The sequence below is a fragment of the Aythya fuligula genome, chromosome 1, assembly GCF_009819795.1.
Source record: "Aythya fuligula isolate bAytFul2 chromosome 1, bAytFul2.pri, whole genome shotgun sequence".
Lineage (NCBI taxonomy): Eukaryota > Metazoa > Chordata > Aves > Anseriformes > Anatidae > Aythya > Aythya fuligula.
The window spans coordinates 103,696,217-103,719,685 of record NC_045559.1 but is presented as its reverse complement, the minus strand read 5'-3'; the positions used below and the strand labels follow the sequence as shown (position 1 = coordinate 103,719,685).

The following is a 23,469-nucleotide window of genomic DNA, read 5'->3' as shown; positions in this document are numbered from 1 at the left end:
AAAACTGGGGGAACTTATGAAGTGTTGGCAGCCCTGGGGTAGTTAAAAGCTGAGAAAACCACGTATGAAGCATGTATATGCAGTGGCTTCAGAAGGGATGAGGAATAGTAAAACATTGTGACTTAACAAGAATAGAAGTAACAAACGAAGGTGACTCAGATACATGGTAGAGGATATTCATATCTAATTATCAATACATAACTGCTGTACCTTTTCCCCCCCCAAATTAACCCTCCAACATATGATTGTAAGTACCAAGGTAAAACCTTTCCTTTAAACAAAAAAAAAAAAACACATGTGGGCAGTAAAAATTCATGCAAAAATGTCATAAAATCTAATTTAAAATATAGTTTAAAGTTTCTCTGTTTTTTTAAAGAGATGGAACCAATGGCTAATAAATGCTGACAGATAACAAAAAAAAAAACAACAGAGAAGCGGTGAACAGTTTCACAACAATAGCTGGTGGACTGGAAAAAACAAAGTAACAGAAACATCATTCTACAATTCTCAGATTGAGAATTGAAGGATTATCATTGGCCCAGTGACCTGAAGAAGCACAGTCTACATCCATGCTCCAAGACAACTAAATACATATTTAAGAGCACCTGAAGCCTCCATTGGAAAGGCTGGAAAGGAGCCTGCTGGTTTCAGTATGAAGAGCATAGAATGGACACTGGATCAATGCACAGCTACTATATCCAGTTATACGAAGGAGCATGAGGGGTTTGGTAATATATCAGTAAATTCAGGATACATACACATCTCAGATCGTGGTTTCTGGCTGAAGCCCCATCAAACAAACAAACAAAAAAATCAGACTTCGGGTTGGACTGGGAAACACAGAGGAAGGGTAGCCACAGCAAATCCCTGAACTTAAATTTGTAACACTAGCAAAGCCTCAAGCATTCTTCGTTGTGAAAGAACTGCAGTTTTGGTAGGGCACCACCAAGCTTTGCTAGGGAAATGGACCATCAAGTTGCCCATAAGCTTGTCGGTGAATGTGTAACACAACTGACATCACAAGTGCCATTAACTGAAAATGAGTCCCAGCAATCAAAAGGTTGGCTTAAGTCATATTGCAGTGTCCAAGATCAAGTTAAAAATAAACACAGACCTCAGAGCGGACCACTGAGGTGGATCACTCAGACCTGCAGAGTGGGACCAGATTCAGCAACGGCTGAGAGGTCTGAATCTACAGGCGAGAAGAGCTCACTCCAGTGGCACAACACAACAACAATATTCCACCTGTCTTGCCAACAACCCAGGGCCATGCAGATGAAAACAATGCCGTGCATGCCATCAGGCCAAAGAACCAGACTTACCTATGAGGGCTGTCACTGCTAAAGGGGCATTATCCATTTTAACCACCTTACTACTGGGTAGGTTAATGGGTCCCAGTGGTACTGGCTATGACAGGAGGCCAGGCTGCAGGCAGTTACACCCCGATAGGCGACGTTAAGCAGAGCAGGCCTCCTGTGTGTGCAGCCCGTGCACTGTAGGCCTGTTTGGGCTCTACCAAAGAAAGGAACGATGCAGATCTTTCTGATCCTAACCTTTCAGTGGGACAATGTCAGGGTTGCAGGCAGATCACAGAGCTTATGGACAGTGCCCTAAGTGATGGCTGGATTTGTCAGGTGGTTAGTGGGGTGCTTTGTAAACAGCAGCCACGCTTCCCAGTCTGAAGGAAGCATCTTACAGGGAAAAGGACCTTGCAAAGTCAATAATGCCTAAGTAACCATACCCAGGAATAGCATGTAGGAACCATGTTATTTAGGTAAAGGTATCAAACAGCAGATCTGGTTATGGATGCTGCATAGCTGGGGTCAACGTGGGAAAACTCATTAGGCTACAGTTGTTTACTTGTGAGGATGCTGGAATGGAGAAAGAAGAACAACCATAACAAAAAGAGGGTAAAGAAGTGAGAAAATGGAGAGTAAGGTATGGGAATGATGCAGTCAGAGTTGTTTGGGTGTATCTGTCAGGCAGCCCTATGCTTGATCATCCCAGCCCAACGCAAGACAATGCATATGATATGTTCCTGACCAGATAAGCAGGTTTGGTACATATCACATGAATCAAACATATCACACGTACCAAACCTGCTTATCTGGTCAGAGGAAGCAGGGTGGACAGGGTGTTTTCCCTGCCTGAAAGGGGAGCAGATGGACAGGCTGTGTGCACTGGTATCCCTGTACTGATGCCCGTTTCCAGGCTGGACAGAATCAGCAGCTACCCAGCTCCTCTAACAGCCTCCCCACACCTTACAGTCCTGAAGACGTTACTTTTACCACTAGCACCATCACCATCATCGCAGCTGAACTTAATTTGCAAGTTTTAAGAACTATTTACAAATTAATAAACTGTTTCAGTTTTATGACACCCCAGAGCAGACAGAAGAACTGATCGAGTATAACACAGCCTAAAAAAAGTTCATGGCAAAACCAGAGATATAGGCCAAACATGATAAACCAGAGATAAAGGCCAGTTCTCTGATCCTGGCCTGAACTTGTACAAGTGCAAGTGTCTTTGCCATGGTAATAAAAACACTGAAGTTGGCGAGGCTGAGGCAAACTATCACCACATTCATATTCTGAAACTGGTTGATTTTTTCTTTACGCTTTCTTTTCCAGCATGAATTTAAAGGAAAATAAAAGTGCTAATATTTGATAGTTAATTCTAATTAAAGCTAATTACAGCTAACTGCTATTAAAGCTCTCTGAAATTTGAGATTTGACTCCAATGTTCATTTCCTTAAAATGCCTTAGAGCATTTCATGAATTCTGTGCCAAAATAACACTGAATTCAACTTACTATGTTCTCAAATCAAGTAACTGTTAAATTGTGTGTCTTCAAATAATGTGAATTATTGGTCTTTACTGACTGTCCGCCATACTGCAATTCATAATTTTTCACAATATTTAAAATAGCTTTATTCAAACTTCCTCCCCCTTGGAGGAGGTATGCTACTATCTTAACAGTGACAAGAAAGAAACTATTATAAAACTCGTAAGACTCTTATCAACAAATAAAGCTAAAAGAAATAGACTGTAAAACACTAAAGGGAATAATTCTTGTCACACACTACTTAAAATAATGGTAAAATTTCAGTCAGTGTTGTTTTAACAAACACACAACATCAATTTTGCCTAAAGAACCATTATAATAACAAAAGGCAGAATATGAAATTTCTCAAACACAATTCCCAAAGGCTGTTCAAAGAGAGCATACACAATACAAACCAAGATGAAAGTGCTATGCTATTTTAGAAAGTCTATAGCTTATTTAAACCAGTAGTAAGGAAAACTAATTAGGAAATCACAGAAAAATAATTAATGCATTCATAAAAATGAGAGAGTGCAATTAATCTCATTCATAAAAATAATCTACTGTAATAATTTATTCAGATTGAAACGTGCAGATTGAAATTCAGGTATTTGAAGTGCAGCCCTACAATAAATATTTCCAACAGTGTAAGGAGCGTATGTGTCTGCCACATTAGCATTAAAGCAGCAGTGAAGTTTTGGAGCAAACTGTCCATCATTCCTGTGAACTACGTGCTGATTCAATTCCCAGGGCTGTCCTGGTACATGCAAACTACATCCTTTTTCAAGGAACCCAAACCAGATGCTCTGCTCCTGCTGGGCACAAAAAACCATTAGGGTTTGGATCACGTTAAGTTTTTCAAGCCTTCCATTGCCACTGCAACTTAGCAGAAAAGGAAGAGTCTATTTGACTGTATTGATCATCTAGGTAAAGAAGATTAACTAGTGGATTTCAGGTGCATATTGGATCTAGTTATTTAACAGTTATCTACATAAGATGTCAGCACAGCCAGCCTGCTAAAAAGAGCACGTTTAAGCGGGGACAACAACACAACAAACGTGCACAAGATCAACTAGTTATTCACTGTATTTTCTCCCTTCTATTTAATTTATGTATTGCCATAGTAAATAATTATCTAAATTAAGTTTTTGTTCAGATATTCAGAGCAAGTGCGAAGCAACTCTCACCTGTGGAGGAGGTACTGTAATTGGTGCAGGCATGGGAACGGGAATTGGAACAGGTAAAGCTTTAGGTATAGGTGACACTGGTTCGTTATGTGTAGCTTCTGCACCTCCATTTTGAGCTACTTCATTTTCAGACTTCTTGGGAATCCCCTTCCACTCTGCAAATAAGTTATACATGAATCAGTTCAGAAGAAGTGGACAAGTAGTCAAGCCATTTAAAAGCCATGTACTATGTGATGTTTACAAGAACGAGATAATTAAAGCATTTTTTCAGATGAGAAGCACGCAGAGCTAAGAAACATTTACATATATTTCTGAGAAAAAAAATCCAATGTCTTTGAACAGTTACAACAAATCACTGACAAATGGCAAGCAGGTTTATTCCTTTCATTAGTCATTTAACAACTCTTTGCACTCAGAGCATTTATATGTCTGGGATTTTGATGTTATCTATAGCAAAAACAGTAAGGCTTTTTTGGGACAATTTCAACAGATTCCATTATTCTATGGCAAGAATCAAGCTTTTTTTTTTTTAATGATTTGCGAATTCATTTCTGAAAAAAAATGCATTTTCAAGTCTTGAACAAAGGAAAAGGAGAATACAATAATGAACAATTAGAGCAAAATGGAAAAATGAAAACATCAAATACAGCTTAGGTCATTTTAGAAAAGAAATACGGCCCTATTGTCTGTCAGAACTTCTTGAGAAAAGACAGCTAAAGAGTAAGAAGGGATCAGAGAAGAGGCATTAGTTAGACAGACTTTGATTTAAAAACACTCTACTTATTTATATCTATTACGATGAAGACACGCTACTATTTATAGAGTAATAACCACCCAATTAGGGCAAGTTAGACAGAGTGACAAAATCCTGAAATAATATTTTGGGAGCGAGACAGAACACCACACAATGGTTGCACTGTTAAAGCCAACACAGTAGTCTAGGGCACCAGTTTGAGGAACCTTAAGCAACTTCATTTTCTTAAGTACTGCATTCATTTCTTATTACTTTTAGAAATCACAACAGCCAGCATGCTAGCAATTGTATATTAATTTGAAGCTGCTGATTTTAAACAGGTGTAATTTTCTTAATACGTTCTTAATATAAAATAGAAGCCTGTTATTTTCACTGCTTTACACACAAAATAACAAGAATTCTAGTTAGGTCAAGAAAAACACAAAGCTAATGGAACTGAAACTGATCTAAGTAGAAAAGTAAAAGGCACTTTTAATGGAAATTACAAAGTTGCTGTCATCAGCTGCTACACAAATACTCCAAAGGCAGGCTCCTCTGCTAGGGAGACCTCACACAAACCAGTGGACCACCAGGCAGGCTCTGGGACTAGCAAGCACTTGCAACATTGGTTACTATCAATGGCAAATCCCAGTGCAGCTCAGTTTGTCTGCTATACAACTGCAATTTTAGCCCAGGCCAATAATCCAGATGCACAACCCCTGCCTGTTGAGGACTGTCATTAATTGACAAAGTCTGTCTAATCTACTGGTTACACATCCTGCTCTTTGTAGCCATTTCAACGATTCCAGAGTCAGGAAAGAGACACCAAATTCAGTGTATTAATAAAAAGGGCAATTTTTAACAGTATTTAAAGATGTAGCAATACCTTACCTGGACTAAGAGTTTCATTGTCCAGCATTCCTCCTTCACAGAAACTTTCAAGATCTTCAGGTTTCACTTTGTCCCATGGTATGTAAGTAACACCTAATTCTACATCCCAATACTGCTTGTAATCTGGCTTTATTCCCTTATTCAAAGCCCATGCAATCTTGGGAAAAAAAAATAAAAATAAATGCAGTTAGTAATGTTTTGATTTTAATGGTTTTAATGGTCTGTTATCACAAAATAGCATTACCAAAAACAGCTACAAAGCAAACAGAATACTCTAATTGAAACAGCAGGAAAAAACACTCTGAAAGTAAGTTTTTTAAGACACAATTAGCTCTTATGTCTTGGCTTGTCTCTTGCATGTAATTTGTAAAAGTTTATACAGGCATTTTCTTTAAATGTTCCCCCATCACTATGAATTTTATTTTCCTTCAAAAGACAGTGCCACTCTTTAATATAGTGTTCTGCAAAATGAAAAAATTCACTAATGAATGCATTTTTCCTTAATTATTAGCACTATTTGTAGGATTCTAACTGTGTTTAATTATAGATGGTAAGACAAATAAGCAGCAACAAAAAAACATAGTTATGGTCCACTGGGATGACTAAAAGGACACCATTTTTGTTGTTCAGATACACAATTACTGACAGTCTTTCACAGAAACTGATACAAGTTCCTTTAATCGCATGACAGAACAAGAAGAATATTTATCAATAAAGATGTTCATTCACATAAATTTATGGAAAATCAAATGTAGACTACATAAAAATTTGAAATATCAGAAAGTGTAGATTACATGAAAAAGATTCTAGTAATTACAGTAATTTTAGTACAGCCTGACATTTTCCAAGAAATACCTTTATAGATTTCTGATTGACTTTGAAGTTGCCTCGGCTCAATTTTTGCAGGGCACGATAAGCATCTTGTCTGTGAACCATTACAATATAGGCACATCCTCTAGGCGGTATCATCTGTTTGTATTTTAAGGAAAAAATAAATAGTTTCTGCTAACAGTAACAAAGCAATGAGCAACATACAAGTATTAAATTACAGTAAGCTAGAACATCAGCAGGTGTTTCAAAGAAGACTATTAAATATGAAAGAGAATGTTAGTTTAAGGGGCTCATATAGCCAGCATCTTCTGAAAATAAAAAATTCTAGTAAATCAGAAGCAACTTCCTATGCAGGAAGGTTTTAACTCTATTAATTGTTATAATATAAGCTCCTGTTGCATATTTAATCCTTAAAATTTTTAAATAGTAGTGTACATGGAAGCGCTACGGCACTGGAATCAGTTAATCTGTTGGAAGAAACACGATACACTAATACCCCCAACTTTATTCCAAATAGCACAAATTGCTATCTGCACCTTCATTCAGTTTCACCTGCAGTTTTGTAATCATTTTTATTATTTTCAATGAATTTGTGAAAAAGCTTCAATGATGTTTTAACAAAATTCGGGAATAGCAAGACAATTAGTCACATCTTTTATGGTTGTTTAAATAAAACATCATAGCCACTGGAACATAGCTTTCGTTTACATATAAAGTATCCTTAATACAGCAATATAATAACGGTTTTCTATGCTTACATCTAAAACAAACAGAAGAGCAACTAGCAAAAGAAAGAATACCAGCTTGAACTCCTATTAATTCCTATAATGAGCCACAAAATGGAGCAGACAAGGAACTCAGTAGGTACAGGAACCTTTCTCATTCAATTCCCTCTAAAGAAAGCATGAGTTGCATGAAGATGGGTGTAATTAAGAAAATTATCCCGGAGGCATCAATATATAAACAGCTAAACAACTGCCCTTTTTTCTTTTTCTTCCCTAAAAGTGGCCAAACAAATTGAGTTTGCACATTAGAAAACAAAAGCAAAGGAAATGATAGCTCTTGAATCTTCTGCATGTATCAAAAATAAAGCTAGCTTAGAACAGTCTGAAAAGCATTTTTGAAAGCAAGGCTTGCACTGCACCATTTATACTTACGTTTATTGACTCAATTGGGCCAAACTCCTCCAAAAGACTTCCAACATCCTGTTGCGTAGTCCTTTTGTCAAGTTGTCCTACCCAAAGTGTAGTACTACAAACTACAAAGAATTAACAGTCTGTAAGAGCGCTTGTAAATACACACTTCATAAGCCAAAAACAGCAAAATAGTCATGTTAGGTTAGCCAGTTACAGCAAAATGAAAAAGCCAAATGAAACGGAACAACAAAAAATATATCTTTAGGAGTATTTGACAAAGGCCTCTTTCTTCTCCTGCCCAGAGCTGAGTTAAGAGTGAACCACAGTGCCTGCATCAGAATCAATCCCTGAACTGCACATGCTGAGAAGCTGTCCAGTTAACTACTGTTAAAATGGCTTGTGAGTTCTGATGATCATAAGCTCTGCAAATAATTACAAAAAGGAAAGTATGCTTTGCTGCTAAGATTGCTCTATGAAATACCCTTACACATGCACGGGATATTTCACAAGATAATTCTGCTACGTATGAAATCCAAACTACGGGCCAGCACCACAAGTTATGGGTGGTACTTACTAGCAAGATGAGAATTAAGATTGTTTATGGTGACAGGCATGCTACTAGTGGAATTTTCCTCCAGAATGCAGTGGCAAACTACAGTGAGTTTATCATCTTTAGCAACCTAGTCAGTGCCACTTCTCTCAATGGTTAACTGAAAAGTTATTGACACAAACTTCTTCTTTTGGGAAAAAAGTCATCAATATGATTACCTCGCTTCATTCTTGAAGGCAATGAAACAGCAGATGAGCATATGGTATCACATTCCCTCAAGAGCACTATCACAACATTCAGTACTTACCTATTTTTCCCAACTACCTGATACAAAATCACTAACATAAAAGGCATTATATGACAATCAGAGAGATGTTGGCAGAAGCTATCTTACACCACTGCCATTAGATATTTTAAATTAAATTTTAATTCTTAGCAGTCTCTTTAAACTGCTGTTATTGCCACCCACAAGGTTTGGGCTAGTTAGAACTCTGTATCTTTTATCCCTTTTATACAAAAAGATTGATTTGATATGATCTGATGCCCCCAAGAATATTTAGAAGACAGCTACTACATTTTGTCTGCAAACACAGGCAAAGCCAACATTCTTTAAGAAGTTGTGACGTTAGCCTATATGCTTTCCAGGTCAAAGATCTCCTTCAGGTTGGAAAGATACACAACACTGAATCATTAGAAAAAAAATCACAGCCATGCACTCAGCTTCTTGTGCTCAATTTGCTTTATGTTGCATGGCTTGAAGGAAAGAAAAGAAAAACAGTGTTTCATCTTTATCTTTTCCTACCTTACAGCCAGAATAATTCTGACTTGAAGCTATCCCCAAGGGCCCCATTGTCTATTATTAGTGTAAGGAAGAACAGAAATGTGATGGAATTGATTCCTGACAGCTTTAAAATAGCTCAGAAAATAATTCACAGTACAGTTTACTTCTATTTTGTTTGGCTGAGACTTGGGGATTATATCAAATAGCACAAAACACAAGAAAAAGGGCTAGAGAAGGAAAGAAGGATTCAGATCAGAGGAAATATTCCAAATGGTACTAGGCCATCCAGTGTCTTCGCTCCAGTGAGAGAAGGCAAAGTAACTAAGACAGCTGATTTTTTTTTCACGTTTTAGCTTTCTTGCTCTTTGAAGTTACAATTATGCATTATCAATGAACTGACGCTTATTTAAACTCTGATTTCTAGTACTATGAAAAATGGAATCATAGCAAGAGCAGACAATAGTTAAAAATTACACAACTGGATTTTTTTTTTCCTGTCACAATATACTGGGCTATCTCTGGTGTGTTCTTTGGGAAGATGGTAGTTTGATAAATAAGAATTAACACACATCAGATTTAGAGTTTTCCTCTGGGAGATTCTCATCATACATCATATATTAAAGGTAAGTGGACTAGTCAACATTTAAGTTAAAAAAAAAAGTCTAATTAGTGTATTTTTTCAACATTTACAGTTTTTCTAAAATACTTAAGTTTGTCTTGCTAGCATTCCCTTTTACTTAGGCACAGTATTTACAATATAGTGCCTTCAGCTTTACAGAACTCTAAAATTCATTATAGAAAACATTCCGAACACACACGTACGCACACAAAAATTCCATGTATGAAGCATGAAGATGCTGAGCATCTGAAAAATGGTACTATGAGAAATTTCAAGGTTACATCAATTTATCAGTGATGAACAGAAAAAGTGAACTTACCACTAACAGTTTCTGATTTGATCTGCGGAAGGCCTTTTGATCTACGCTCTCTCTCTCTCTCACGTTCACGTCTTTCTTGTGACCGAGACTTAGGAGAGTGTCGGCGTCTATCTCTGGACCGCGATCGAGATCGACGATGACGCGACCTTCGAGAGCGGGAGCCTGATCTTGAACGCCTCCTTTTAGGTGACCTAGTTTAAACCAACAATTTACTTTTTAAAAATTATTTTTTTTTTTTACTCCTTCCAGAAGGAGAAGGAATTCAACTAAAGCCCTTGACAGCTTTGACTACCAAGTTTCACTAGTGTTGTCCATACACAGAATCATATATGGAACTATAATTTCTTGTAAGTAACCCTGAGATTAAATCAAAATGAGACTCTTGCTAAATGTGTCTTGGCATGCAGTAATAGAATCCAACCTGCACAGCAGAACTAGGCACTTCTGAGAAGTGATCCCCAAAGCAAAGTATGCACACTGAGTGAGGCACCCACAAAGTCAACACATATACAAGTAACAAGACTGTCCTAAGGCATTGAAAATGAACTCCAAGAACAGTCTGAAGAATTAGCTCACCTCTAAAGTATTCTCTGCTCTCTCACAGTTAGAAATTGTCACCCCCATAGTAGATTTGGCAGCACAGAACCTAGCTCTGAGCCTAGCTCTCCCCAGTACTCTGAATGCCCTTTCAAATCTTTGGACATGATACTCCTAAGTTCTTATGTTAAGATCCAATACTCCATATAACATATACACTCACTAAAATAAGAGATTTCACTAATTTACCTTGATGCAGATCTAGATCTTGACTTTCTGCTGTCAGAAACATGTCGTTTTCCTTCTTGAATAGGTGGCTGTTCCACTTCCATGTCCTAAAATATTAAGTTTGACTGGTGTTACAGGTGCAAGCATTTTGTTTCATTTTGTGCTTATACTGAATTATGTAGCAGCACTAAAATTATATTAAATAGTCGCACACATGAAATTAAAATATAATGCCATTCTCCTCAGAAACCTCACCACTACTAAAGTCGCCAACAGGAAGATAGTCTGGTAGTAAATTAATTTAATACAACCACTGAAAACACAGAAACAATTTGGACAAAATTCTCATCTTCAACTGGTAAATTGTTTCTCCGCATTTTCCTTTATTTCAGCACCATTTAGATGTCCAAAAAATATAATTAAAGTCAGTCAGTGGTTCCTGCTCTGTGACCAAACTCATAGGCCCTAGTAGGGAATATGTGAACAGACCGTTTGTTAGAATTTACTGATTCAATACACTTCAAGACTAACAAACTAATTAGGAAGATATCTTGAGAATTCTCTCTTTACTTCAAGGGGAAAGCAGAAATTATTTATAGAACCTGAGACATCACAGGTAACCACATAACAACAGCTGGGTATCATTTCTTTTTCTCATTTTAGAATTTTTCTCGGAATAAATGAGGTAAATATATTCAATTGCTGTACGAATTTTTTTATTTTTTTTTTTAAATACAGGCTTAGAAGGAGACTTGTCTTTGATTTCTTCTTAGCAGTCACGATACCAACAATAACCTCTGAAAGAGAGAGGTATATACACATATGTTGAATTTTTAGAACTTTTACAGACTTCCAAGTCCATTTTCTCTATGTCAGAGTCCACCAAGCCCTTAAAACTTAGCTTTTTCAAACCGTTTCTCTCCAGAACGGGATTGCCTTGTTAGAACTTCTTGGAACAAAACATTCCTTAAGGATGATGGAGACAGGAAAGGGATGATGAGGGGAAGCAAGAACTCAGTGGACAGAAAATGCAATCCAAAATCTGATACAGACAGAAGCATACAGTATGCATATGCTGTTTTTGCTAGATTCCTGAAATACCTAACTCATCATGTGGCACTGTGGCTATCCAACGTTCTCTCAGATGAACAAACCTCACAGCCACCACTGGAGATAGTTATGAAATTTCCTCTCCGGAACAAATTATGTGCATTTGATAAAGACAAGTATTAGAGAGCACTGTAAATTAAGAACTTATTTGTTCCAAAGGGTCCTCACCTGCTGATGTGGTTTTTGCATGTGTGATTCACTCTGTACTGGGAAAGGAGACTGAAAGGTTTGCTGCACAGGTGCTGCTGGCGGTATCACAGGCTGAGCCATTGGTGGAAACTGTGGGGTAGGCAGGAGACCAAAACCTGGCATTTGCCCATTAGGAGGAAGTGGGACCTTTCAAGAACAAAACACAAAAATTTTCAGTTAGGAAAAACACATTAGGTTTTCCAGAAGTAAGTTTGTCTCTCTGCTCTGGAGTCACAATAAAAACCCAGAAGCCTGAGAAAAATGAAGTAGGTATGGCAGTTATGCTTATAGAATAAAAACCACGTTCTTCAAAGCTTAACCAGAATAGACAACAAAATTCTCTTCTCTGGGAAAGTTGGAGGACTAAGCCATATTCACTTTTCACTAACAGAAGTGTCACTTCCTTGCTTCTCCGTCAAAGGAAAGTATAAAACACAGAAGACATAAAGGATAAGGAAGAAACTAAAAACCCCTGAAGTTACCTGGTGGCGCATTGGATCCTGTTGCATTCCCATAATTCGCTGCTGAAAAGGATCCATATTTGGGAGTTGAGGAAATACTGGCTGTTGTATACCTTCTCCTGGAAATCCACTAAAAATAGTAATATTTTGGTGAGACAAGTCAGTAGACATACAGGCTTTCTTACCTTTGACATACTTGTACTACATTTACATATTCTTGTTTTAAATTTAGACAGAAAAATTGTATTATGATCCCATTTCCTCTCTAAAAAGTGAAAACAAAAAGAATGTCTTCTTTATCTCTTCTCCATGTTCAGAGCAGTCCTTTAACATATAAAGAAACGCTACAAAGAAAAAAAAAAATTAAAGCCTCTTTCTTCCCCTTCCTCTTTCTTGTATTATCTTGCTAAAGCCGTAAGTTTATGGAAATTTTTCATGAAGGTTGTCCACCTTAGGCTAACTATACTCTTTTCCAGTTCATCTTGTGGGAACAAAAGACAGTGACTATACTTTTACTGGGGAAAAAAAAACAACAAACAAACACCTTTTCGTTTGAGAGGAATTTAGGGCAGAGAAGAAAGGGATATGTATATCGCACAAGGATCACAGTGATATCATTCACTTCCTGATTCAACACGCAGAATGGACAGTGCTCAGGGAATTAATGAGGTCTGTGCAGCTAATAGAACCTGTTTAAAGGATGCAGTTTGTGTCAGAAAACAAACAGGATTTCAAAGAAGATAAAGAAATCTAATGGTGATGTGAAATGAAACTGTGTACCATTTTAAAACACAGGCACCATACAATTCTTACATGACTCTGGACAAATCAGTTTTTCATACAAATTTGAAAATACCTCTGATTTTCAGAGGATACCTCTGATTTTGTTTGCTCAAGGAGAGACTTCTGGAATCCAATTTTCAGAGGCATCTTACACAAGATAATAAGGACAGAGGCTCAGAAGTGCTACAATCAGAATATAAACAAGCTCAAAAGCCTAGTCCAACTATTAACAGTTGGGCATATAGAAACAGTGGATATATTTGACCTACCTCATCTTTCTGTACTTCAAGAGTTCCTATCTGTATTACAGGTAAAATACTACCAATTTACTTAAAAAATATTTTAATTAACTAATTAATATTTGTGGAACATTAAAGTGATAAAACACACTAAGAAAGCTGATGACAAAGTTAGTGATTTTGTTTTTCAGAGCAGGGTTTGGATGGCATATACAGAAAATAAGACATGGGGCCACATATTGAAGCAGGGAAAACAGGAAATATCGACTAACCCAGGTATTGAGCACCTTCCAGACTGTGCACTGAATGAGAGAGAGGTCCTGTGGAAAAAACTAGTATGTGATCATGTAATTTAAGACTTTATCAGAATTCATAGCAAAAGGGAAAGAGGAGTCCGAGTTAGTTTGCATGGGTATTTAATCTTTGAGATTTTGAAGCTTCAAAGCCAATTTACTTCTAATAGCTAATAAATAAAACTTTGTTTATTAAATCATCTTTTCCCCGGCCAGCAAACAATCCAGCTGCTTACTAACAATGCCCTGACACGCTCAGCAGTGCAATAAAAATACAGAACTCATCTTGAAATCAAAACTGAGCTTTCCCGCTAAATGCGCTCTTCAATCAATGATGCAAAATGCCAAACCCACACTGAATCACCAGGGTATAAAAAAAAAAAAACAGAAGTTAACAACATTTTAACTTTGGACTGTAACAGTTAACCACTGAAGTAACCTGAAATTTTAATAAGCTTTATAACCTAAAGATTTTTTTTAATAACAAAACAGGGTTTAACTGGTTAACATGGTTATTCTGATTTAAAAAAAACAAAACAAAAAACAAAAAAAAAAAAAAAAAAAAAAAAAAACAAACACTTACAAAGCTGGCTGAGAAACTGAAGGAGAAGGAGCTGAATCTTCTTTCTTTGACTCTTCCACTGCTTCTGGCTCATCATCGTAGTCAAACCGGTCTAGCAGCTTCTAAAAGGAATTACAGTGAGCTAAATATTTTTGCCATATTTTATACCACTGGAAACCAAAATTCTAACATCTCTGGAGTTAAAGAAAAGGTTAGAAGCAGGAAAAAAAATGAAATGAACTAAGCTGTCCAAGATCAGTTTTATTAAGCTTCAGAAAATGCAAAGTCTATAAAAACAGGAAGGCAACCTCCACATTGAAGACAAACAAAATTTGCACCATTTCCCCCCAGCATCTGGAAGACACTCAGTTATCCACTAAACAGCTTCCTGTTGAATTGAAGATGTTAAACACAAGGAACAAATGAAAACTTACTTTGTCAAAGGATGTTTTTTGCTCAGGTGGCGCAAAAGCAGCTTTTTGTTCTGGTGGTTGTGATGCTGTAGTTTTCAACTGAGCAGTAATAGCTTGAACCTGAGCCATCACAGTGTTATCTATGACCGGTGACTGGGGTTTTTGAGGCTGCTGGAAAGTCTGAAGAATTTGCTGAAGCTGCAAAAAACACAGAGTATTAAATAAATGTCATTGTATATATTACTATTAGAGCTGCAAGATATAAATTTTGTATCAAATCAGCCTATAGCATAGGATGAACACCAGTAGCACAGATGCATACAACCAATAACCTGACTGAACTATGAAGGTGGAGAACTTTCAGTGAGACCAGAAGTCGTTTTAAAATTACATCAGTGGCAAAATTCAGCACATCACAAGATTTCAGTATTTAGGCCTTCCAACACTGCAGCTGCTTAATTGAGTGTACCAAACAATAAAATTCAATTTTCATTCTATGTATTCAGTCTTGAAATGTTGTAACTGTACCAATTCAGAACTAATTCTTTAGTAATACACAAATGACTTTTCCTGAATACAATAATCTCTGGATAGAAAGGTCATGGAAGATTCAAATACTAACCTCAGCTCTTACAAGTTTTCCATTGAAGACTCAGGGAGGTTGTTTTTTTTTTTTTAATTATTATTTTGCTTCAAATCAATGTTTCTTCCATCATTCCCTCCCCCCCATCTTACATATGAACAAGTTACCTGCTGTCCTTGCGTTGTTTGAAACAACTGAGCTACAGCTGCAAAGGCATCAGAACTGGGCAACTGTGGCATTGTCGGTACTGAATTAGCAGTGACTTGAGGGGGCTCCGAAGTAACCTTTGCCGGAGGGGGCGGTGAACCTAAAATTTCCATAGGAATGGACAAAAAGCTTTATTACTCAAAAAATTGTACTCATCAGTGCATACATCTACCTCCTTGAAACACCTGTCTATCCACAGTAGCTTATTTAAACAAAAACAAAACAAAAAAAAATCAATTCCGCACTCCTATCTGAAATACCCCAATTGCATATTTTATTCATTTTGCCTTTAACTGCTCTATTCACTGCTCATATCTCTGCACTGGACACACTAAGAAAATATATTTAAAAAGAAAAAAAGAAAAAAAGGAAAAAGGAGAAAGAAAAAAGACAAGCCTATCTGAAAGCTAGTCCATCGTGGTATTTTAGATGACAGCTCGATGCTTACATTTTTACAATTGGAGGAAAGTTAAGAGCAAAACTACTACTCAAGACAGCGTTAAGCAGTACACATCAATACACTTAAAATCCTGGTTCTATTTTCGAAGTCTAAAAATCTGGACTCCTTTTTCAGGAGTTATTTTCAAGAGTTATTTATTATTTTAAATAAATCATTTAATGGCTCACTTTAAGAAAAATTGAGTTTTCTAACCATATTCCTTTGAAATATTGATAGCTATTTTCTAACAGTAACAGAACTTTTGCTGGGAAGTCTGGTAATAATTAAAGGTTTGTACAAATTATTTCCCAAGCAACTCTTTCCATTGGCAAGGTTTGTTCACATGCCACTTCTGCAGAGACATAAGCCAAACCTGCATTTGCTAGATAAATCCTCCTATTGTATAAATCACCATATACAAACTCTCCCAGGAAAAGTTTAATTTCCCCTTAACTCCACTAAAGAGATCACTGTAAGGCATGCTATTAGCTTTGTCTACATATGCAGCTTTCCCATTCTCTTTGCTTTAAGTTACAATGTTTTTTGTCTTTTAACAAATGTTTTGCTAGTACAACATAAATTAGCAGCAATACCAGCAATTTCTCCATGTTGTGAGCAAGTAACTCTTCTTCAGTAAATATATTTTAACAGAATATTGCAAAATTGTACCATGAAATAAAGTTTAAAAAAAATACATTTTTTGAGAAACTAAGCAAATGTTTGCTTCATGGTATGAACATCTTTAAACCCATTCATCTGTTTGCAGTTTAAACTACTGCAGTGCTGACAAGCAGCAAGCAGAGTCAAATGTTGAATAACATTTTCCCAGCAGTCAGATGTTACATAAAAATTCTGCAAAAAGATCCATGATCGATTTAAAATATACTTTTAACTCCCAAATTACTTCCTTTATATATTCAGAGGGATGTTTGCTTGCTCAATGGAGAAAACAAAATTATCTTTTTGGCTAAACAGATTTTGCAGCATAAGTGAAAGAGATTCTATTTCATATAATGCATTAATATATTTATTATTAATCATTAGCATGTTTATTTCAGGGCCAAATTATCCCCTCTTGTGCATGTGAATAATCTGACTGAAATGAGAATGAACACCTACATAAAAGGCACCCGATCTGTTAGCTACCAGTAATGAGACAGAACAATAGTGCCACTTGTCTGTTATAACTGAATGGAACCATATAGCCATTAGTCTGCATCTGAGCTGAGATGCTAAAATATCCTCTCCCCACCTCACCATGTTTAAAAAAAAAAAAAAAAAAAAAATCAATAGATACATTTTCCTGAACACGACTGGAGAAGATTCCATTTATGCTACTGTGCATCATTATTTTGAGTGCCACCTCACCTCATTCACATTATTACATTTTTGTCAGTCCTATTCCAACATATACTAGTGCAGCAAATACGGAGGTTACAAAAACTAAGACCGAAATACAGAAACTCAAAAAGAAGGTCCCCCAGAGAAAGAGGGATTTGTGGTAAGCATCTGTTCTTCCACAATTCAGTAACCTCACTACCAGCTTTTTGTGTGGCATAAAATAGGTCAGTGAAAATACTGTGAGAAGGCAGTCATTACTTTACTCTTTAGTTCAGTGGTTTTCTACCAGTAGTCCATGTAAAAGCCTACCACCGGTCTTAAATTTACTGTTCAGGAATTTGGATTTGAAACACCAGCATAAAATGTTTCGGGGTTTCTCACTGAAAGAGATTAACAGCTATTGCTTTCAGACATTAAGATGATTCAGTGTAAGCTCTTATGTTGAACATCATGCTTTATGGCATGATTCTAACATTAAGAAAAAGGGACATGAGAATTATAAAACTAAGAAGCAACAGAAAAATATTTCAGACTAAAGAAAAGATTATTTTAAGAGTGAACATTAAGTCATCTTTATGGAAAACGTGTGTATCCATATGCATTCACACAGTATTGACTTGGGGTATTTTGAAAATGATCATTCACATCCTGATAACTTCTAAAGTACAGTATCAGTACTGACTACAGCTGGCCCACATAGTTGTGACAGCAAAGTTGAATTTTTATTAATACATTCCTATTGAAACTACTAGTAGCACTTTAACGTGAAAGCACGAATGTTTCTAACACCATTCACCTTTCTAAAAGAGGTAGCAAAAGCCATGATGTCATTCATACCTTCATTATTAGTAGCATTTTCTGTCATTGGAGCAGCAGTACTAGTTCCCGCTGCCATATCCAGAAGGGGTTGAATGATCTCAATTTTAAAAACACCATTTTTCTGCCAAAGGTTCAGGACACGGACTATTTTACTCTGTCGAAACAAAAGCAGACATCAACGCTAAATACAGCTTCCCTAATTCACAAACTCCAAATTCATCTTTTTTTTTTTTTTTTTTTTTTTTTTAATGTTGAGAAGAAAGGGTTGATCAGTCCAGTAGTTCAGCAGAATTGGGCATACCTTTTAACTAACCCTCTGTGTTGTCACACAGGTCAGCAAGACCTTGCATATAGCAAAGATACAACCTGCCAACTTATTATCCCCTTGTGCCATTTTTCTAAAGCTGTTCTAGCCCATCACAAAATCCAGTTTGATAAAACGGCAGCAGCAGAAGTCACATCAGCCCCACTACCATTTCTTCACAGACAGTCATAAAGGAGTGAAACAAGCAACAAATGTTACAAGACAGAAAATGAAGATGAGCTAGGAAAGCCCAGTGGAGAGAGGGGCAATCAGACCATAAAATACTAGAACAAAGTTTCAAAGTTAGTGAAGACTGAAATTTTTTCAAATAACCCAACCAATTTTATGTTGGCACCAGAAAACTCATCTCTATCAGCATTCAAAAGATCAGGAAAGCGGGTGGAAAATTCTCTAACTGATCACTGAAGGAAGATTAAATTAGAACCTCTGACTGACAGCTGTTATTTTAAGCTTGTTCTTTTTTTTTTTTTTAATAAAAAAAATAAACCTTAAGGAACAAGCTGGAACGTAGTCTTTCTTTACCCTAGCGTTAATCAATAATACCTAACTAGATGTGCTGCTTCAGGTGTAACATACAAACAGATAGAAATCAGAATAAACGTTATATTTAATCTTGGCATACCCATCCTTTTTATATACTTAGTCATCTGACTTACACACATACATTTTAAGTACTTCTCAGTTCTAACGCAGCTTCCAAGAATGAGTTGATTCTGTTCTTGTTTCAACAGTCAAATGTCTTACTGTGTTCAGTTACATACACCCATAGAAATCCACTGGTACTGTCATAAGCTAAATGATTGAAGAATTTAACAAAATATTTCTACAATGGTATCAATTAGACAGAAACTTGGAATGGCTATTTTTGTACAAAATTTTGGACTGAAGAATAGTTAAACTTCAGGACAGCAGCATTTCTGGCCTCAACTATTCTATCTCTCTGAAAGGCTTGAAAATCACGTAGTAATTTCAATCCCACAATAATCTTACGAAAAGGCTATTAAAAATACAGTTATCATTCACTTTTGATATCAGCCATGGTTATTCTGCATCTACAGGTCATTTTTTGTTTAGGTTCTAGACATTCACGCATCAAGTTTCAGAGTATCAGACTCAGTCTGAAGGTCTTCAGTTTCCATCCTAGAAAACAGAGTATCAAAACATTTCAACAGCTTAGGTAGGAAGTTAGAAAAAAGTCACTTAGAAAAAGAATATTTTGCTCTTAGTGTTGCAGTGAGTAAGCAATTTTCTGCAAACTGGCAACTCCTAAAATGCACTTATCCCGGCAGCCTTTTGAATGTGTTCCAACAGAGGGCATAAAAGCCATCTTCTGTTGGTAGCAACTGGGACCATTAAGAAACTAAGGGTAAACTAAGAAAACTGAGGCCTTAAATAAGTCTTCACAATGGAGAGAAGCAATTAAATTCTCAAATGCGGGATGTGTCAAGACTGCAGAAATAAAGATAGTCATTTTATTAGGAAAGGCCTAGGAGCAGAACCATCACTTGCTACAACTCTGGCACTTCTACAACACCTTTCTGTGGGAGACACCACCCTCCACACTAAGAAGAAAAGTTTTGGCATAGTCTCACACACTCACAATGTTCGTGTGTCTGCATACACAGAGCAAAAGTGATGAATTTAGGCAAAATGTTTTTTTTGGGGGGTATAACTTAGAACTTCCATTTAACTATTGCCATTGACAATCTTTCTCGCCATGTTTTACCATCTCATATAATAAATAGGCACTACAAGGACATAGAGAATCACCAAATTAGCTTTCCTGTAAATATAAATGTCACAAGAACACTTATCAATTCACAACAACACAAGAAATCATAGCTGTACCTTGTCTTCAGATGGACAGAGATACAAATACTGGAATGTGGCAGTAATATTTTTAGAGAATCTTGGCCCAAAGACATCCTTGTCCGTTCCAAACTGGTGACGAGACTGACGAACAATAGAGTCAATAACATACAATCCAGGGACTTTATATTCTGGTTTGCACTGAAAACACACAAAAAAATGTCCTTTAGCCAGTGATACTAAGAAGATGGCATGCATTCACCTCAGTTCCCTACAAGGAATCTACACTTAGTATATTAAGGTAGGGAAAAAAAACCACGTCAACGCAATTACCATTTGTTTCTAAAACCATACAGGCTTCAGTCTATGTAGATCATGTATGGTATAAAAGCAAACAGAATGATGAATTTCAAACTGATCACAGATCTAATGTTTATGGCAGCACCACCAAAAAAAAACGTTTTTCTGCATTTTTTTTTTAAATGAAAACAAGTATTTAAATAGATTCAACAGTAATAGTTGTTAAGGACAACAAAAAGTGAACTGTAATATCATGTTCACATACAAATTTCTACAAAAAGATATAGACTCTATTTTACTGTACTGAAAGAAGTTGGTATTATGCATCATTAAGAATCTTAATCTGAAAAAACTTTCAATTTATATACTACATTGTGTAAAAAGTTATTGTTATTTTCATTAAGTTGGAAAAATGGGGTGCTAACATTTTTATAGAAACACAAGTTACAGCTGCGCGTGCATACAGAAAAGACTTTTGTATCATGCTTAGGTAGAATCCTTTCAATGCTTTACTTTTGTTGATAGAAATCGAGACAGAAGGAAAAAAATGCTTTAACATTTGGAACAGAGTAAAATATGCCTGCCTAGCTTGAAGCAGCCTTCACCTTCCCTATCTCTGCTTTTAAAGCATCTTTAGCTTGAAAACAACAGATCTACTACTTTCCTGTACAGACTGTCACAATTGTGTTGTCAAGCTACCTTACACTCAAACGCTCTGGACTTCTTCCATCAACTAACTCTATGTTCTGGTATTTAAAGCAACTTGCAAAAGAACTGCAAGTTCTTCTCTTCCACAAATGAAAAAGTATTTTTTCTGTTCACTCAGGGGAACTTATGTTAGGCAGTATGCGAGTTTCCTTTCAGTGAATCATTACATTCTAGCCTGTTGTTCTACATGCCTAGGCAAGTATAAAAATTGTATTTCCTAAAATATGCATTATTTTTACCAGTGAAAATCAGTTTCAAGTTCAGCATTGTTAGTTTCCTCCCTAGTTGGTGATTGGAGAAGGGGGGAGTTTTACAATACTTTTTTTCTTCCTCTTCCGAATGTAGTATGGAAGATTCAAACGAGGAGATTATATACTCAAAAAGATATCAAAACATATAAAACCTATAAAACCCTAAAAAAAATGAATTGCTTCCGTCAATCCCTGAATAACAGTAGCCTTTTTGGATATTTACCAGCATTATTAATAATATGGAGTAACAGATGCAGACAAGTGTTTTTTTTTTTTTTTTTAAATTACCTTTTTGATAAACTTCTCTACAATCTGGACAACGTGTTTGTAGAGCTGAAAAATAAATACAATTAATACATTAATACATACAATTAATACAAATAATTTATCAACTACTTGACAGTGACACCATTTTAGAAACGTTTTAACTCTGTGCTTACTATCATTTAGGAAGGACTACAAATAAAATACTGAAATCACATTCGAGAAAGAAGCATGTTAGAATTAATCAAGCTCTATAGCTAATGGAGAAAAAAATTCACAGGGAGAACAGACAGACACAAGCCATCCTTTCTACAGAAGTGTTTCAATATGTACACAAAAGACATCCTGCTTTTTGAGTATTAGTGAGAACTTTCTGGATTTACTTTACAAGCAAGTTCAATATGTTTTAATATGTTACGACTCAGTTGCATGCTGCAACATTTAAAGTTTTATTACACAGAAATCATAACACTAGAGTGGGTGGCATTAAAAAGCAATGATTCAAAAAATGAAGCTGGCATTATGCTACTAGTCTAAAACCAGGAGATGATGCTCACCACCCACTTGTTTCTTAATGCCAGCTAGAATAAAACATCCATGAAGCTAAGACTGGGAAGTCTGGAGATGCATTTGATTAGAAGTAAAACAATAACACATTGCTACTGTTATGGTTTTATTTTTAGGCTATTGTACCTTACCTTAATAGCTTTAATGGCAGCTTTTGTGATGAGAATCATTTTTGCTCGGGAAATAGGAGGTTTCATTTCCATCAATGAAAAGAGCTGAAGAGAAAAAGAAAACACAAACAAATATTAAAAATGTGTTATGAAGTTTAAGCTGTTACCCAAAAAGACAACATTTCAGACAACTGATTGATTACAGATGTTCCACGTTACGTATCACTGCAACGCTGGTTGGCCTTTGAAACAACAAGACTACCAAGCAGATCTTTCTAGGCAATGTTCAAAGCTGTCTTCCTTGCGAAGTAGCCCATATTCAGCAATTTGCAAGATAAGGCCCACTGGTCAAAGTCCCACTTACGTTTAAAAACAGGTACCTGCTTACAGTATAGGAACTTTTTTACAGAAGCAATATAAATCAATTAACCGTGTCTTGATTTAAATTAGCCTGAATGTCTCCTTAAAAAATAGAAATGTTAGGACATCCCTACAGATAGCTAGACTGATATAATCTTAAAACAATTTGCATAGAAGCATGCCAACTTTCATCCATCAAGGCCATTAAATCAATGCTAAGTTTTCAAATTATCCTGCTATATATATATAGACATTGCTAATGTCTTTAACGAAGACACTTGGTTTGCTACAAACATCCCATATTATTATTAAAATTAACTGCACCAGCTGTTCTGTAGAATCCACTGCACTGTTCTCCATCCTAATGCTGCCCAGTGGAAAAGTTAGATCCTGAAGGACAAAGCTTTCAGAAGCGACTAGTCGTAACAGAGATGGCAATTTGTGGCACTCTGTGAGCTGGACTTAAAGAATAATTATACCCTAGGTTCTTTAAGCATAGCCCAGGTACAGTATATCAAAAAGTTGTAATCCTACCAGAATTTAAGAACCCCAAGTGCTGGTCTGTTAAGAAAGTTAAGCACAAAAATGAATTTCTAGTAATGCAGGATCCAAGTTGTTATTTTTTTCAAGTCTAAATTCACTGAAAGCACTTCATATTCACAAATGGCATCAGTGTGACTTGCATCTCACATGAGAAATTT

The 23,469-nt window shown here is 36.3% G+C and overlaps 1 protein-coding gene across 2 annotated transcripts in view; it reads right to left on the bottom strand.

The window, feature by feature from the left end:
* Positions 1-23,469, bottom strand: part of SCAF4 (SR-related CTD associated factor 4) — a 45,823-nt gene that overhangs the window by 11,188 nt on the left and 11,166 nt on the right. The window contains exons 2-17 of one of the 2 annotated variants that reach the window (XM_032200485.1): positions 22,430-22,513; positions 21,756-21,800; positions 20,248-20,409; positions 18,093-18,228; positions 15,436-15,575; positions 14,707-14,883; positions 14,294-14,394; positions 13,690-13,737; positions 12,417-12,525; positions 11,914-12,081; positions 10,657-10,742; positions 9,871-10,061; positions 7,623-7,723; positions 6,490-6,603; positions 5,635-5,791; positions 4,011-4,165 (exon numbers count right to left, since the gene is read on the bottom strand). In XM_032200485.1, the coding sequence (XP_032056376.1) occupies positions 4,011-4,165; positions 5,635-5,791; positions 6,490-6,603; positions 7,623-7,723; positions 9,871-10,061; positions 10,657-10,742; positions 11,914-12,081; positions 12,417-12,525; positions 13,690-13,737; positions 14,294-14,394; positions 14,707-14,883; positions 15,436-15,575; positions 18,093-18,228; positions 20,248-20,409; positions 21,756-21,800; positions 22,430-22,513 (1,974 nt within the window). The remainder of the gene's footprint in view (positions 1-4,010; positions 4,166-5,634; positions 5,792-6,489; positions 6,604-7,622; positions 7,724-9,870; positions 10,062-10,656; positions 10,743-11,913; positions 12,082-12,416; positions 12,526-13,689; positions 13,738-14,293; positions 14,395-14,706; positions 14,884-15,435; positions 15,576-18,092; positions 18,229-20,247; positions 20,410-21,755; positions 21,801-22,429; positions 22,514-23,469) is intronic. The other variant, XM_032200475.1, reaches the window with a different exon arrangement.